Source organism: Myotis daubentonii, chromosome 5 (genome assembly GCF_963259705.1).
Source record: "Myotis daubentonii chromosome 5, mMyoDau2.1, whole genome shotgun sequence".
NCBI classification, from domain to species: domain Eukaryota; kingdom Metazoa; phylum Chordata; class Mammalia; order Chiroptera; family Vespertilionidae; genus Myotis; species Myotis daubentonii.
In genome coordinates, this window is record NC_081844.1 from 15,240,722 (window position 1) to 15,254,341 (window position 13,620).

A 13,620-nucleotide genomic window follows, 5' to 3' on the forward strand; every position below is an offset into this window, starting at 1 on the left:
ATCTCAACGGATTGAGAAAATGCTCTGTAGAATGGCAGTCTTACAGCTTATTTTATTTTATACATTAGAATAAAAGGGGAAGATGTAAGGAGGGTTACATGAAATCCGTTGGTGGTAGATTACGGAAGCTGGAGAAAGCAAAGCAGGGAAATCTTTGACATTGGATGCAATGAAGAGGCAAGTGCTTTTACATTGTGGGTACAGGATAGTTAACAACTAATGTTTCCAGCACATAGAGATAGTATCTGGGCAACAAGGTAATAATGAGGGGTTCTGTGGTCTCACACTCTGTGCCCTGAGGGGTCTGCAAAGGAGATGACGCTGATAGTCTAAGGGTCTGTTATCTTAGATCAGGGGTGGGCAAACTTTTTGACACAATGGGTTCTTAAACTGGACCGGAGGGCCGGAACAAAAGCATGGATGGAGTGTTTGTGTGAACTAATATAAATTCAAAGTGAACATCATTACATAAAAGGGTCCGGTCTTTTTTTTTTTTTAGTTTTATTCATTTCAAACAGCGGCCTGTGGGCTGTAGTTTGCCCACGGCTGTCTTAGATGCACAAAGCTCACTTAGGTAAAGATTGACCTTTGTCAGGGACACAGGGACAGGATGTGACTGCCCTCCGCCATCAGCTTTTAGGGCTTTTAGGTCGGAGAAGACAAAGGAGGGAGGAATCTGTAGGATTTGATAAAAAGTATAAGGAGCAGACACGCTTCTTTTACAGGTGGGTACAGGACAGCTAGCAGTCAACACTAGTGCAATAACAATAACAATGAGGGGATTTGTGGTCTCTGCTCTGGTGGGTGGTTGAGGAGTCTGGGGGTGGAAGGGGGGTTTACCCCGACATTCCAAAGGTGTGTTAAGGTAGATGCAAAGACAATAGGCAGGCTCGTTAAGGTAAAGATTGACCTTGGTCAGGGAAGATACCGGCCTAGGAAATGACTACCTTCCATGACCTGCTTTTAGCTAGAAAGTTAATTTCGGGCTGTATGGTTACTTTATAGTAGATTGCAGGCCTCCCCTGAGCCTGTCAGGTTTAGTATGTGGCCCTTTTCATCCACACCTACTTCCAAAGTGTGTAATTGGAACCGACGTGCTCAGCAGCTGGCAGAACTCCTGGGAAAGCAGGGTTCCCCTTGGCTGGGAGGGAGCCAGCAGGACTTTTTATTTTTAATTGAATCAGTCCAGCCATAGAATGGACAGTTCTTTCTCAAGCTGGCTTCCCATCCCTGCCAATGGCTCGCCCCTAACTCCAGTCCCTCTCCAATCCCTGGGCCTGGAGTGGGCTGCCCACCCATCCTCCCCAGTGCTCCTCTGCGCCCCCTGGGGCCTGTCTGGGGTGAATCATGAGGGAGGGGTGGGTGCCGCCGGATGGGAGCCTGTGGAGGGTCAGGGTGCATTACTGTGAGCTGACGTAAGAGGGAGGCTGGGCTGCCTGAGGAGGCGGCAGCGTCAGCACGTCTGTTCCTGGCAGAGCTGGTGTTTCCTGAAAGCTGAGAGCAAGGATTCTCCAAGCCGCTGGAGCTGACCAATCCTCGTGCAGCTGACCCCCGAGCGTGCTCTCTTTCCTGATGTGGGGGTGTCATGGGGAACACGCTGGAGGCTGAGGCTCCAAGTGCAGGGCCTGCAGGAAGTGGGGAGGGGCAGAGGTTCCCGGAATTATCAACAGTCCCCCTGGGTGGCTGTAGCTCCACTGAGCACACATCCAGAATTTTCCCGAACAGTCCTGGTTTCAAAGATTCCGTGCCATTGCGCCCACAAGCATACTAGAATTGTTACAAGTCTCAATTTTTGGTTAAGGAAAGATATGGGTGGTGGCCGTAGGGTTTTTCCTCCCTCTGTGTTCACATCCCATCCACTTTGAGACAAAACAGGAACTCGCAGGCCTGCCGGACCCGCAGGGGCAGGACCTGGCTCTGTTCCCCCCCGGGGGCCAGGCTGCCCGGGGCCCCTCTAAGCAGCCAGCACCGATGCAGTCTGGCCCTCTGCCATCTCCCTGGGCTCTGGCAAGCTGGGACGAGCACACGGACCCCGCTGCGCTAGGGCAGTGTGAGAGGACAGGGGTCCTCTCGGCCCTCCGCCTTCACAAATCCCGCCATTATTCAAGCCCGGTTCAACCCTACCCTCTGTGAAGTTGTCCCTTGTCACTGCGGCCACCCTTCTCTCCTCTCTTCCTTTTCCGCTTTACCCAGTACAGTCTTATTTACTTATCTTACAAACACGGACGTAGCCCTTTCAATGTGTTGGACACCGGTGCTCAGGGCTTTCCAAGTATTAACTCATTTAATTTTCCTAATGGTCTTGTCGAGTGGATCCTAATGCTACTTTAACTTGGAGATGGGGAAACTGGGCACAGTACCCTGTCTGGTAACCAGTTCATTGCTCATTGATAGCTACTGTTTTAGAAAAAGCTTGGACTCCCTCCCCTGCCTTCCAGAAAAAAGGTGCTGCAGGTAAGAGCCTGCTTGGCCGAGGTGTGGAGACAAGCAGCCTCTCTGGTCCCGGGCGAAGGGTGATGAGGTCTGTGGCTGAGCTTCATCACCATTATAATGTTTTTATCAAGCAAACTGTACTTCAGTTCAGCAGACGGCGTAACTCTAGACTGTCCTCATTGGATTTGCATCGTTTGGGAGCTTGTATATCGTCAGGAGAGAGCTTAATAGTCAAGCTGTACTGCTCATTGACAAAGGGAAATAAACGCAGGGGACGACAACAAATGTTGAAATTATCTGGGCAATACAGCTTTATGCATTTATCTTACAAATTCGGAGAGAGAGAGAGAGAGAGAGAGAGAGAGAGAGAGAGAGAGAGAGAGAGAGAGAGATTGGTTGCTCCTGTACATGCCCTGACCGGGGACTGAACCCACAACCTAGGTATGTACCCTGACGGGTCTTGTCTCTTTCAGATCCCTTTTTGCATTTTGTGTTTATAGGCTTTGGTATCATCTTACTACACTGAGTCAGTCCCTAGGCTCCTAGCTGCCTGGGGGGCAGGCGGCCATGTCCCTTCCCTGGTCCTTTCCCCCGGTGCCCAGTGCAGGGCCGGCGTGCGGGGCGCTCGCGGACGCGCTGTGCGGATCCCCTTCCGTGAAGCCGGCTGAGCTCCGGGAGCAGAGACCATGCCCACCGGTACCCCCAGCGAGTTCCCAGTAGCCGGCACAGCGGCTGGCCCGGGGCAGGTGCCCAATGCCCGGGTGCAGAAGGAATGAGGGCTGGGTGCCGGGACCCCCGGTCACCTGCCCCATCCTGCCCTCTGCAGAATGTTTGCAGCCCGGAAGAAGCCGCGCTACTGGCGGTTCTCCATGGACTGCACGGGCACGGAGGCCCACATCTCCAGCTGCAAGCTGGGCCCACAGGTGACGCGGGACCCCGTGAAGAACGTCACCTGTGAGAATGGGCTGCCGGCAGTGGTGAGCTGCGTGCCTGGCCAGGTCTTCAGCCCCGAGGGACCTTCGAGATTCCGGAAGGCCTACAAGCCAGAGGTAAGGATGGGGCAGGAGTCTGGCCACGGGGCGCCTGGGTGTTGGGGGGGGGGTGGCGGTTAAGGGAACAGACAGGGATCCCCAGGAGAGAGTGAGGAGAGCCAGCCCCAACTCAGACCCACTTTCTAGAGGTCATGGCCGGCCTCACCGACAGCCACTTCCAGGTGTGACAGGCAGCTGGGCCCCTGCCCCCAATCATTACCACCCCTTCCACCATCGCCCATCCCACTCTGAGACCCAGTCCCCGCTGTGAGACAGATACCAGGCGAGCGGAGTGCCTGGTTACCCACACGGTGCTTCTGCACAGCCCCTGGAGGACAAAATGCTCTAGGGCTTTTGGAAATGCGCTACAACCCTCAGAAGCACGTGGCATGAGCTACAAAGGTTTCCAAGCATATTTTGGTTTATTTTGCAACAGAAAGGATTAAAATTTTAAAAAGCTCTCACAAAGATAGGAAATGAAAACCTGCCACTACCATATGTATGTTTGTGTACCAGCACCTGTGAGTGTGTGTGCGTGTACATGTGTGTGCATGCGTGTGTGAGTGTGTTCAGAGATGAAAGTGGGGAAGGACAGTGGTTCTCAGAATTATCAACAGTCCTCCTGGGTAGCTCTTGTACTAATAAAAGGGTAATATGCTAATTAGACCGGGAGACCTTCCAGACTTCCTTCTGGACAAAGTCATGGTGGCAGGGCCGAGGCAGAGGCAGTTAGGGGTGATCAGGCCAGGAGGGAAGGGCAGTTGGGGGCCAGCAGGCCGACGGAGGGGGCAGTTGGGGGTGAGCAGGCCAGCAAGCAGAGTGGTTAGGGGCAATCTGGCAGGCAGGCAGGTGAGCGGTTAGGAGCCAGTGGTCCTGGATTTCAAGAGGGATGTCCGACTGCCGGTTTAGGCCTGATCCCCCCAAGGGGTCCCAGATTGGAGAGGGTGCAGGCTGGGCTGAGGAACACCCCCCCCCCCCAGCCCCCTGCACAAATTTTGTGCACCAGGCCGCTAGTATTAGTATAAATGAACATCCCATTTCAACAGACTGGTTTCCTGGGACAAGAGAACTATCCCAAACAGGGCAGGCTTGGCGCTTCTCTGAAGAAGAGAGAGTGCACTTCTATTTCCCTCGAGAATCAGGGAGAAGAGTGCTCTTCTTTTTTCCTATGTCCACCAATGGGTCCCCGGGACCTGCATGTTCATGGGGACCGGGGGTGGGAATAGTGGATGGGAAATCGCACATGCAAGAGGAGAGGGAGAGGTGGAAGCGAGCACTGAGCACTTATTGGGGAATGAGTCCCTGTGCCAGATAAAACCTTGGAACTTAGGAATTAGGTAGCTGGACAGAGGTGAGCTCCAAGCCAGCTCTGACCACGGCAGAGGTAGGAGGAGGGGGAAAGGTCATGATGGGGGCAGATGGTGTATCCAGGCAGTGGGGCCAGAGCAGACCCCCCCAAACCTGGCGGGTTTGTTGACAGAGGCAGCTTCATTCCCTCCCCTTTCCCCTCTCCTTGCCCCCCTGTCTCTTCCTCCACCCTCTCCAATTGCCCCTCCCCACCAACATCAATGACCTGCTTTGGGAAAGGGGGTAACAACATATCCACCCCGAAAGGGAAAACAGGACAGAGGACAATAAAGCATACTAGGGGCCCCCCCCACACTGGGGCCCCTCCCACACTGGGGCCCCTCCCACACTGGGGCCCCTCCCACACTGGGGCCCCTCCCACACTGGGGCCCCTCCCACACTGGGGCCCCTCCCACACTAGGGCCCCTCCCACACTGGGGCCCCTCCCACACTAGGGCCCCTCCCACACTGCGGGTGGAGTGTTTGGATAAAAGAAGAGGCCTTCAAGGAAAGGGGTGAAGTGAGTGTTGCGACCCAGCATCAACCAGAGGGCCCCCAGGGGCCTCCAAAGTGTACAAACCTGACCACACAGGTGTGCAGCCCTGCGACACCTGGACAGTGCCCGCGCCCCCGCCCCCCGCTGTCCACCCCACCCCCCACTTGGGCCCCTGCCATGTGATTTCATGGCCACATCCTTTGTGTGGCCTCAGCCGGAGCCTCTGAGCTTTCGTCATGTGTCCGATCCCAGGTCCCACTGTTTGGAAATTCCTCTTACTATGCGGTTTAAAGCAGATGAATCAAGTTCATACCAAACCAATTAAAAAAGCAAAAAGGCAAGGGAGCCTTACATCACATTTTCCCGTGGTTCCCCTCTTCCCTCCAGGCTGACTCGGCCTGGCCACTGCAGGCTGCGGCGAGGCTGCTGGCGCTCTGCCTCCACTGAGCGTGGGTCAGGGATGGCCCGCTCCCTGGGAAGGGGCTGGCATCCAGCCAGACAGCTGGGCAGGGAGGTGGGAGAAGCGAGGGTCATAGGCCGCAGGGAACGGGCTGGAGCCAGCAGTGTTACTGTTTTGCTGCAATTAGAGCTCCTGAAGCCAGCGGGCATTTTGCACCCACCCCGTCCCGTTTTTTGTCTCCCCCTAGTGGCAGGGTCCGAGCAGCCCCTGAGAGCTGTAGAACTGGGTGCTGTCACAGCACCCCACCCTGCCATGGCAGTGTGAGGCGCAGTTAGTGGGGGAGAGAGATGTGACCGAGTGGGAACCTCGGCTGGAGGATGGATACACAGGGTTTTGTCTGATCCCTGGGCCCTCAAGGTGGCTGGTGTATATGTGAATGTTTAAAAACCTCCACCTTGCCCTGACCGGTTTGGCTCAGTGGATGGAGCGTCAGCCTGCGGACTGAAAGGTCCCAGGTTCGATTCCGGCCAAGGGCATGTACCTTGGTTGCAGGCACATCCCCAGTAGGGAGTGTGCAGGAGGCAGCTGATGGATGTTTCTCTCTCATCGATGTTTCTAAGTCTCTATCCCTCACTCTTCCTCTCTGTGAAAAATCAATAAAATATATTTTAAAAATAAAATAAAATAAAAATAAAAACCTCCACCTCCAGCCCTGGCCTGTGTGGCACAGTGGGTTGGGCGTCATCCTGTGCACCAAAAGGTTGCTGGCTCAATTCTGGGTCAGGGAACATGCCCAAGTAAGGGGAATGCAGGAGGCAGTCAATTGATGGTCAGCTCTCACATCAATGTTCCTCTTTCTCTCTTTCTCTCTCTCTTCCTCTTTCTTACTCTCTTTCTAAAATCAATTTTTGAAAAAATATATTAAAAAACACCGCTCCAACCAGGCCGGCTTTGGCTGGGCCATCGGAGGGGTGGGGATGGGGGTGAAGGGAGCCCGGGCTGATGGAACAGCTGTGCACTCACCCCTTACTCCCTCTGTGATGAATCAAATGAGAGTCAACAGAGCCCCGAAGCCTTCGGAGTCCCCACCCAACACACAGGCACACACACGCATGCACACACACGCATGCACAGAAGCTGTTGCGGACCAGGGTGTGTGGGCAGATGGAGTCAGGGGACCCGGCTCCCATCTCCTAAGGCGTGGTCCAGTGGGTCACGACGCTGGTGGAGAGTGGCTGTAACTCCTACGCAATGAAGCAGACCCCATAGGTGATCAGGCTTCCAGGCTGCCAGTGAGCGTCAGGGGTGTTTAACCTGCAACCGCCCACCCCGTCTGCATCTTCCGAAGAGTGGGGCCCATTGGACTTGAGTGCGGTCAGGCCTGAGAGCGGTGGCCAGGCAGGGCCTGCTTTTACAGGGCTCTGTTACAGTCGGGTGGAATGACATCCATCTGGGGTCTGCAGACTTGGGGGTAGGAGCTTCTTTCTGTAGCTCTAAAGCTTGAGGTTCTGGATGAGGGGGTGGAGGGAAGGGCTGGTGGCGAGGTCCTGGAGCCAGGCATGGGTTGGGGGATGAGCTGATGAGAGTCCCGGTGGGCTCCCCAGTGGCCCAGGACTAAAGCGCCATAAGAGACTGCCAAGCAGAGCCACCTTCCGAGTGAGTGTCCCGGCCACACACACACACACACACACACACACACACACACACACACCTAAACAGTTTTAGCTCCTGGCCCCAGTGCCTGGGCTTGGGGTGGGCAGTTGGGAAGGGAAGGGAGGAGGCGGGCAGTGCCTGCCCGCTGAACGTGCATCAGCCTCCGCACTCATCAGAATCGTGTGTCTCTTCAGCAGCCCCTGGTGCGGTTGAGAGGTGGTGCCAACATCGGGGAGGGCCGCGTGGAGGTGCTCAAGAACGGCGAATGGGGTACCATCTGTGATGACAAGTGGGACCTGGTGTCTGCCAGCGTGGTCTGCCGAGAGCTGGGCTTTGGAAGTGCCAAAGAGGCCGTCACTGGCTCCCGGCTGGGGCAAGGTAAGGAGTGGGAGGACATGCGGTGGGCTCTCTCCACGGGGACCATGGCAGAGGAGCCCAGCACGGCTGGCTGCAGGGGCTTCCCAGGCTCTCCTTGTGTCTCCTCCTGCCCGCAGCAGCTGCTTCTCTTAGAGACTCTCAGGCCTCTCCCTGGGTAGTCAGAGCTGGAAGGGCCTTAGGGAAACTGAGTCCCCATGTTCTGGATTTGGAAGCTGAGACCCAAAGAAGGGAGATGAGACAACATATTAGCCATCAATGAGTAATGGGGGTCTCCCAACCCCTAACCCAGGGCTCCCACTGCCCCACTGAGCAACTGGAAATCTTGGGAGGGTCCTCCAGGAGAGGGCCTCGGGGTTCCTCAGGCTGTGGACCACCCCGGGCACAAAGGAACCCCCGATGCCCTCTTACTCTTCCACTCCCGCACAGCCCCGCAAACCTCCCTGCTCCCAGACACTGGGAACATGATACCCCTCTCCGATGTCATGGGATGCTAAGGAGAAGGGGCCTGGTTTTTATTAAGTGTCCTGAACAAATGTTCTGTTTGAGCAAAGAACAAAACACAAGGGACTTTCAAGCTGAGAGCAATGTTGTGGATGTGACATGACAACACAACAGGGCATCCCTTCCCGCCCAGCCCATGAAGGCCACTGACCTGTGCGAGCCCTGGGTCTTCAGAAGGAGGCCCTTCACCCAGACACTGCAGCCCAGTGAGTGCCCAGCCTCTCCTGGGAACTGTGGACTGAGCAGGGAAAGCAGCCCTCAGTGCTGACCAGCAGGGTGGCTGCAGTGCACCTGGCTGGAGGGCCCGGGAGGAGGGAGAATGGGGGGAGGGGGAGGGAGAAAGGGCTGGGAGGAGGGAGAATGGGCAGGGAGGAGGTGTGCGGTGTCCTGTCCTGAGGGGAAAGGATGTTTCCAAGCTGTCAGACATAGGGCCATTGCCCCACAGAGAGGAATGCAGTGAGGTCATAGATCCCAGCCCCGAGATGGAAATAATAGCAGGGACTGGAGAGAGTCCTGGCTCGAGATGGAAATAATAGCAGGGACTGGAGAGAGTCCTGGCTCGTGAGGCAGCATTGCTGGAGGGGAGCTCAGGCTGTCTACTCCAAACAGTGAGGAATTTGAGGCTCTGGAGAACAGCCCAAGGTCATCCGAGAGTTAATGGAGTTAATGGTAGAGAGTCTTACTCAGATTTGGGCCTTTCCCTTTGCAACAAGTCCTGCTCACTTTCAGAAGACCTCTCTGCCGTCACTCTCCGATCTCTGCAGACTTCCTGGGCGTGCACTGAAGTCTGGGGTCTAGGGTGGACTTTAATGACAGTGTACCTGTCAGGCCGTGCGACAGTCCTCGTCCTTCCTGGTATGGGCTTCCCTTAAATCTCAAATATTTAGGACAGAGCATTTTTCTGGTTGGCTGATGTGATGGTTTGTGCTCTCCCAAGGCCAACAGGGCAGAGACCAAGCTCGTTTTGAGGAATAAACAAGCACTGGGTAACATAAACATCCCATGTCTCCTGGGTATGTGCTGTTTGACCTAATTACTGCACTGCCCAGAGCAGCCAGAGGCTTCCAAGGGCCTGCAGAACTCTGGGAGAATGAGATGTTTGACATTTATGATGCACGAAAGAACCATTGGATGATTTACTGTCTGTTGTCACACTGGGTGGGGTCCACTCTGATGGGCAGAAAGAGAAAAGTCCACATTCAGTGTCAGATCACAGAGCAGATGGGGTCAGTCCCGCAGTCCTGGCTCTGGCTGGCAGAGCAGTGACCACACCCAAGTGAGGGCAGTGAGAGGGTGACCACTGAGAGTCCCAGTCCCAGCCCTGCCCCTGCTTGCACAGTGCCTTTGAGTGGCTTTGTGGGCCTCAGAGTTTTTTCTGGATTTATGTCTGAGGTTCTGTCTGACTCCAGCCTCCTGTGATTCTCTGAAACTTGTGCTTCTCACCAGGGTGGATGTCAGGTCAGAGTCAGGCACTGCGCCTTGTGGTGCACGACCCCCGGCACTCAGACCGCATTCCATTCCGGCCGTCTGTCTATGCATCCGCCAACCCCAGGGACTGAGTGCGGCATGCGGGGAGGGCCTCTGTCTTTTATCTCTGTGTCCTTAGTGCCGAGTATGTGCCCAGCTTGTAGTGCTCCAGAAATACTAATTTTATCAAGAATGAATGAATGGATGAATGAATGAGTTCCGGTTGCACAAGTAGGGTCAGCTGAACTAACATAGTAAAGAAGTTTACACATTCAAGACTTGCATTGTCCAATAGAAATATTATGCAAGCCATTTACCTATTTAACATTTTCTAGACATGATTTTAAGTTTTCTAGTAGCCACGTAAAATAAGTAAACAAACAAACAAACAAAAAGCAGGAGAGCCCTGGCCAGGGTGGTTCAGTTGGTTGGGCATCGTCCCATCCATCAAAAAAGTTGTCAGTTTGATACTCAGTCAGGGCACATGCCTGGGTTGCAGGCTCAATCCTCAGTGCTGGAGGCAGCTGATTGATGTTTTGCTCCCACATTGATCTTTCTCTCTCCCTCTCCCTTCCTCTCTCTCTCTCAAAAAAAAATCAATAAAACTTTAACAAAAAGAAGCAGGTGAAATTAATTTTAATAATATATTTTATCTACCTAGAAAATATGAAATATTTTTATTTCAACATGAAATCAATATAAATGCTATTAATGAAATAATTGACATTTTGTGTACCAACTCCTTGAAATCCAGGGTGTTATGTACACTCACAGTACATCTCAGTCTGCACTGGCCACAGTCCAGGTGCTACTGCATTGGGCAGGGAAGCTCTAGAACAGCGATTTTCAACCGGTGTACTGCTGGAATTCTTAAAACATGCGATACCTGACTGTTTAGTCAGGAGCACTGACCTCTTTTCTCTTAGATTATCAAGTAACAACGTGACAACTGCCAATACAACAATAGCCGTCCAGTGTGAGTAAATCAAAATTTATACTTTTTTTGTCTGATTGGCAAAAAATATAATAATTTTTTGTGTGCCGCAGAATTTTAGTAATTAGTTTATGTGTACCATGAGATGAAAAGGTTGAAAATCACTGCTCTAGAGCTTTAAAAAACCTTTTGCTTGTAATGTCCAATCAGAAATACATGTGACAGTGTATGCCAGACACATAAAGCTGAAATAATACTTTGTGAAACAATGCTAACCTTTACAACATGCAAAAAACACTGCTGTGTCCTAATCTCTTCTTTTGGCCCTTAAAAATGTGATTGCAACCTGCAGAGGTGTTTGTGGATCCAGAGTCCATACCTCGCTCCCTGTAGTCACCTGCGGCCAGGGCTTGTACAAGAAGGAAGAGCAGGGCCAAGGTGGAGGTGGGGAGCAATCCAGGGTACAGTCCAGAGCCCAGGAATAAGCAAAAGCTGGGGATCGGGATGCAGGTTAAACCTAGGTCAACAAGAGAAGGCGGGAGCCTCAGACCCCACTGGCCGTGCTGCAGCCAGTGCCTTCCATGGACACCTCCTGCCCTGCCCAATCCACCTCAGAACTGGGTGGTGCAGAAAATAAGGGTGATAGGCACTGGTTTCCCCAGCTCGGTGCTCTGCCTGGTGTCCAAGAGTATGCATGCTGCAGGAAAGCGGGCGCTGCTCTCTGGGCCTCGGCCCCCGGTGTCTGAGAAAGCCACGTAAGTTTACATCAGTTAGGCCAGAAGGAGACTAACCAGATGTTAGTTGGAGTCTAAAGCATGCTAAGCTCTTGTGTTAATATTTCCTCTATAGTCTAGCAATCCACAAACAGTCGTTGAGTTAGTATGTGGTCTGCACAGTGCAATGGAGAATTTACTTATTCCACAATCACTGATGGTAATTGTTTCTGTTCTCTAAGAGCTCATCTCAAGTGGAGAAAATGATATAACCCCAAAGATAACTTACACTAACAAAGAGGTGATGACATGTAAGAACTAATACTAAAAAGCCCTAGCCGGTTTAGCTCAGTGGACAGAGTGTCGACCGGCGGACTGAAGGGTCTCGGGTTCGATTCCAGTCAAGGGCATGTACCTCAGTTGCAGACTTGATCCCCAGCCCTGTTTGGAACACATGCGGGGGCAACCAATTGATGTGTCTCTCTCACATCGATGCTTCTCTCTCTTTCTGTATCTCCCCTTCCCTTCCACTCCCTGAAAATCAATGGAGAAAATATCCTCTAGTGAGGATTAACAAAATAATATAATAATAATGAAAATAATACCTACCATTGGGCCAGTTATTTAATCTTTCATCTCCAGTTTCCTCATTTTATTGGGTTGTTGTGATGATTAAATGATTTAATAGAAGCAATGTGAATAGGACAGAATCCAGCACAGAGTAAGTGCTCAAATATTAGACTTCCTCATCACCACCATCATCATCCTCACTGTCATCCTCATCATCACCACCATCATTATGTCATTACCATCATCATCAGCACCATCACCATCATTATATCATTACCATCATTATCAGCACCACCACCATCATTATATCATTACCATCATCATCACCACCATTATTACCACCACCATCATCATGATCCTCACAGTCATCAAACAAATTCTGCCTGATCTAACTGCAGTCCCAGGTTGCTGCCCACTTCTACGCCCATCTTAATTCACGAGCTGTGGCCTCCGCTTGCTTCCAGAGCCCTGTTTAGAATCTCTATTTTGTCACAGCCTTTCCACTCTGAGTCCTTGGATGCTTCCAGCCATAGTTACAGATGTGTTTTTTGTAAATTTTGTAAAATTCTAGGGAATTGTAGGCTTCATCGCTTATGAATTTCCAAGGAAATGGAACTTGGCTTTTATAACATGGGTTGCTCTTAGAAGTTAATTTTTGGCCTCAGTGAGCATAGATACTGGTGTCTTCAGACCCCGTGGCATAGCCAAGGGCCCTTCCTTTAGGTTCAAAACATAGGTAGGCCCTGGCCGGGTGGTTCAGTTGGTTGGAGTGTCATCCCAAACACCAAACGGTTTAGGGTTCGATTCCAGGTCAGGGCATATACCTAGGTTGTGGGTTTGACCCAGGTGTGTATGGGAGGCAACCAATTGATGTTTCTTTCTCCCTTTGATGTTTTCTCTCTCACTCTCTTTCTCTCTAAAATCAATAAAACATATCCTCAGGTGAGAATTTTTTTTAAAAAAATCATAGGTAGTCACCTCCATCTTTTACCACATTACAAGTCCTTGCATAAGTGTCTGCCTCCCCCACAGACTGAGCACTTCATGGCAGGGGCCTGCCTTCTTCATGTATGTGTCCCCAACTCCTCGCACAGAGGCCAACATACAACAAGTTCTCAGTGGAGACAACATCCATCCAGACACTATTTGCAGCACTTCTTTTTTGCCGGGGCCTGGTTGAGAATACAAAAGGAACACAGAGGCTGGCCGGTGCGGCTTGGTGGTTGAGCATTGACCTATGAACCAGAAGGTCACAGTTCGATTCCTGGTCAGTTATGGGCTCAATCCCAGTAAGGTATGTGCAGGAGGTGGCTGATCTATGATTCTCTCTCATCATTGATGTGTCTATCTCTCCCTTTCCCGTCCTCTCTGAAATCAATTTAAAATAAAAACTAATATAAAAAGAAACTAAAGGACCACAGACATAGTGCCTGCTCTCGTGGGCCCTCTGGCCTAGTGGGGAGACAGACAGACATCGAACAGAGAGCCACGTGAATGAACGTGAAGCAGAGTGCTCAGTGGGAGGCTCCCTGAGCAGACCCAGCTGAGATGGGGTCAGAAAAGCTTCTCCAAAGAAATGGCATTGAAGCTGAGCCCTGAAAGATGAGCAGGAGTTAGTGGTGAGGACTGGGAGGAAGACAGTCCAGGCAGGGGGTCCATGCAGAGGGAAACCCTTGGCTCAGGAGAAGATATGGCTG

At 52.2% G+C, this 13,620-nt stretch overlaps 1 protein-coding gene across 2 annotated transcripts in view; it reads left to right on the forward strand.

The window, feature by feature from the left end:
- The window catches only part of LOXL2 (lysyl oxidase like 2), a 97,081-nt gene that overhangs the window by 62,048 nt on the left and 21,413 nt on the right, over positions 1 to 13,620 (forward strand). The window contains exons 5-6 of one of the 2 annotated variants that reach the window (XM_059695977.1): positions 3,260 to 3,482; positions 7,558 to 7,738. In XM_059695977.1, coding sequence (XP_059551960.1) covers positions 3,260 to 3,482; positions 7,558 to 7,738 — 404 coding nt within the window. Of the gene's footprint in view, positions 1 to 3,259; positions 3,483 to 7,554; positions 7,739 to 13,620 lie in introns of both variants that reach the window. The other variant, XM_059695976.1, reaches the window with a different exon arrangement.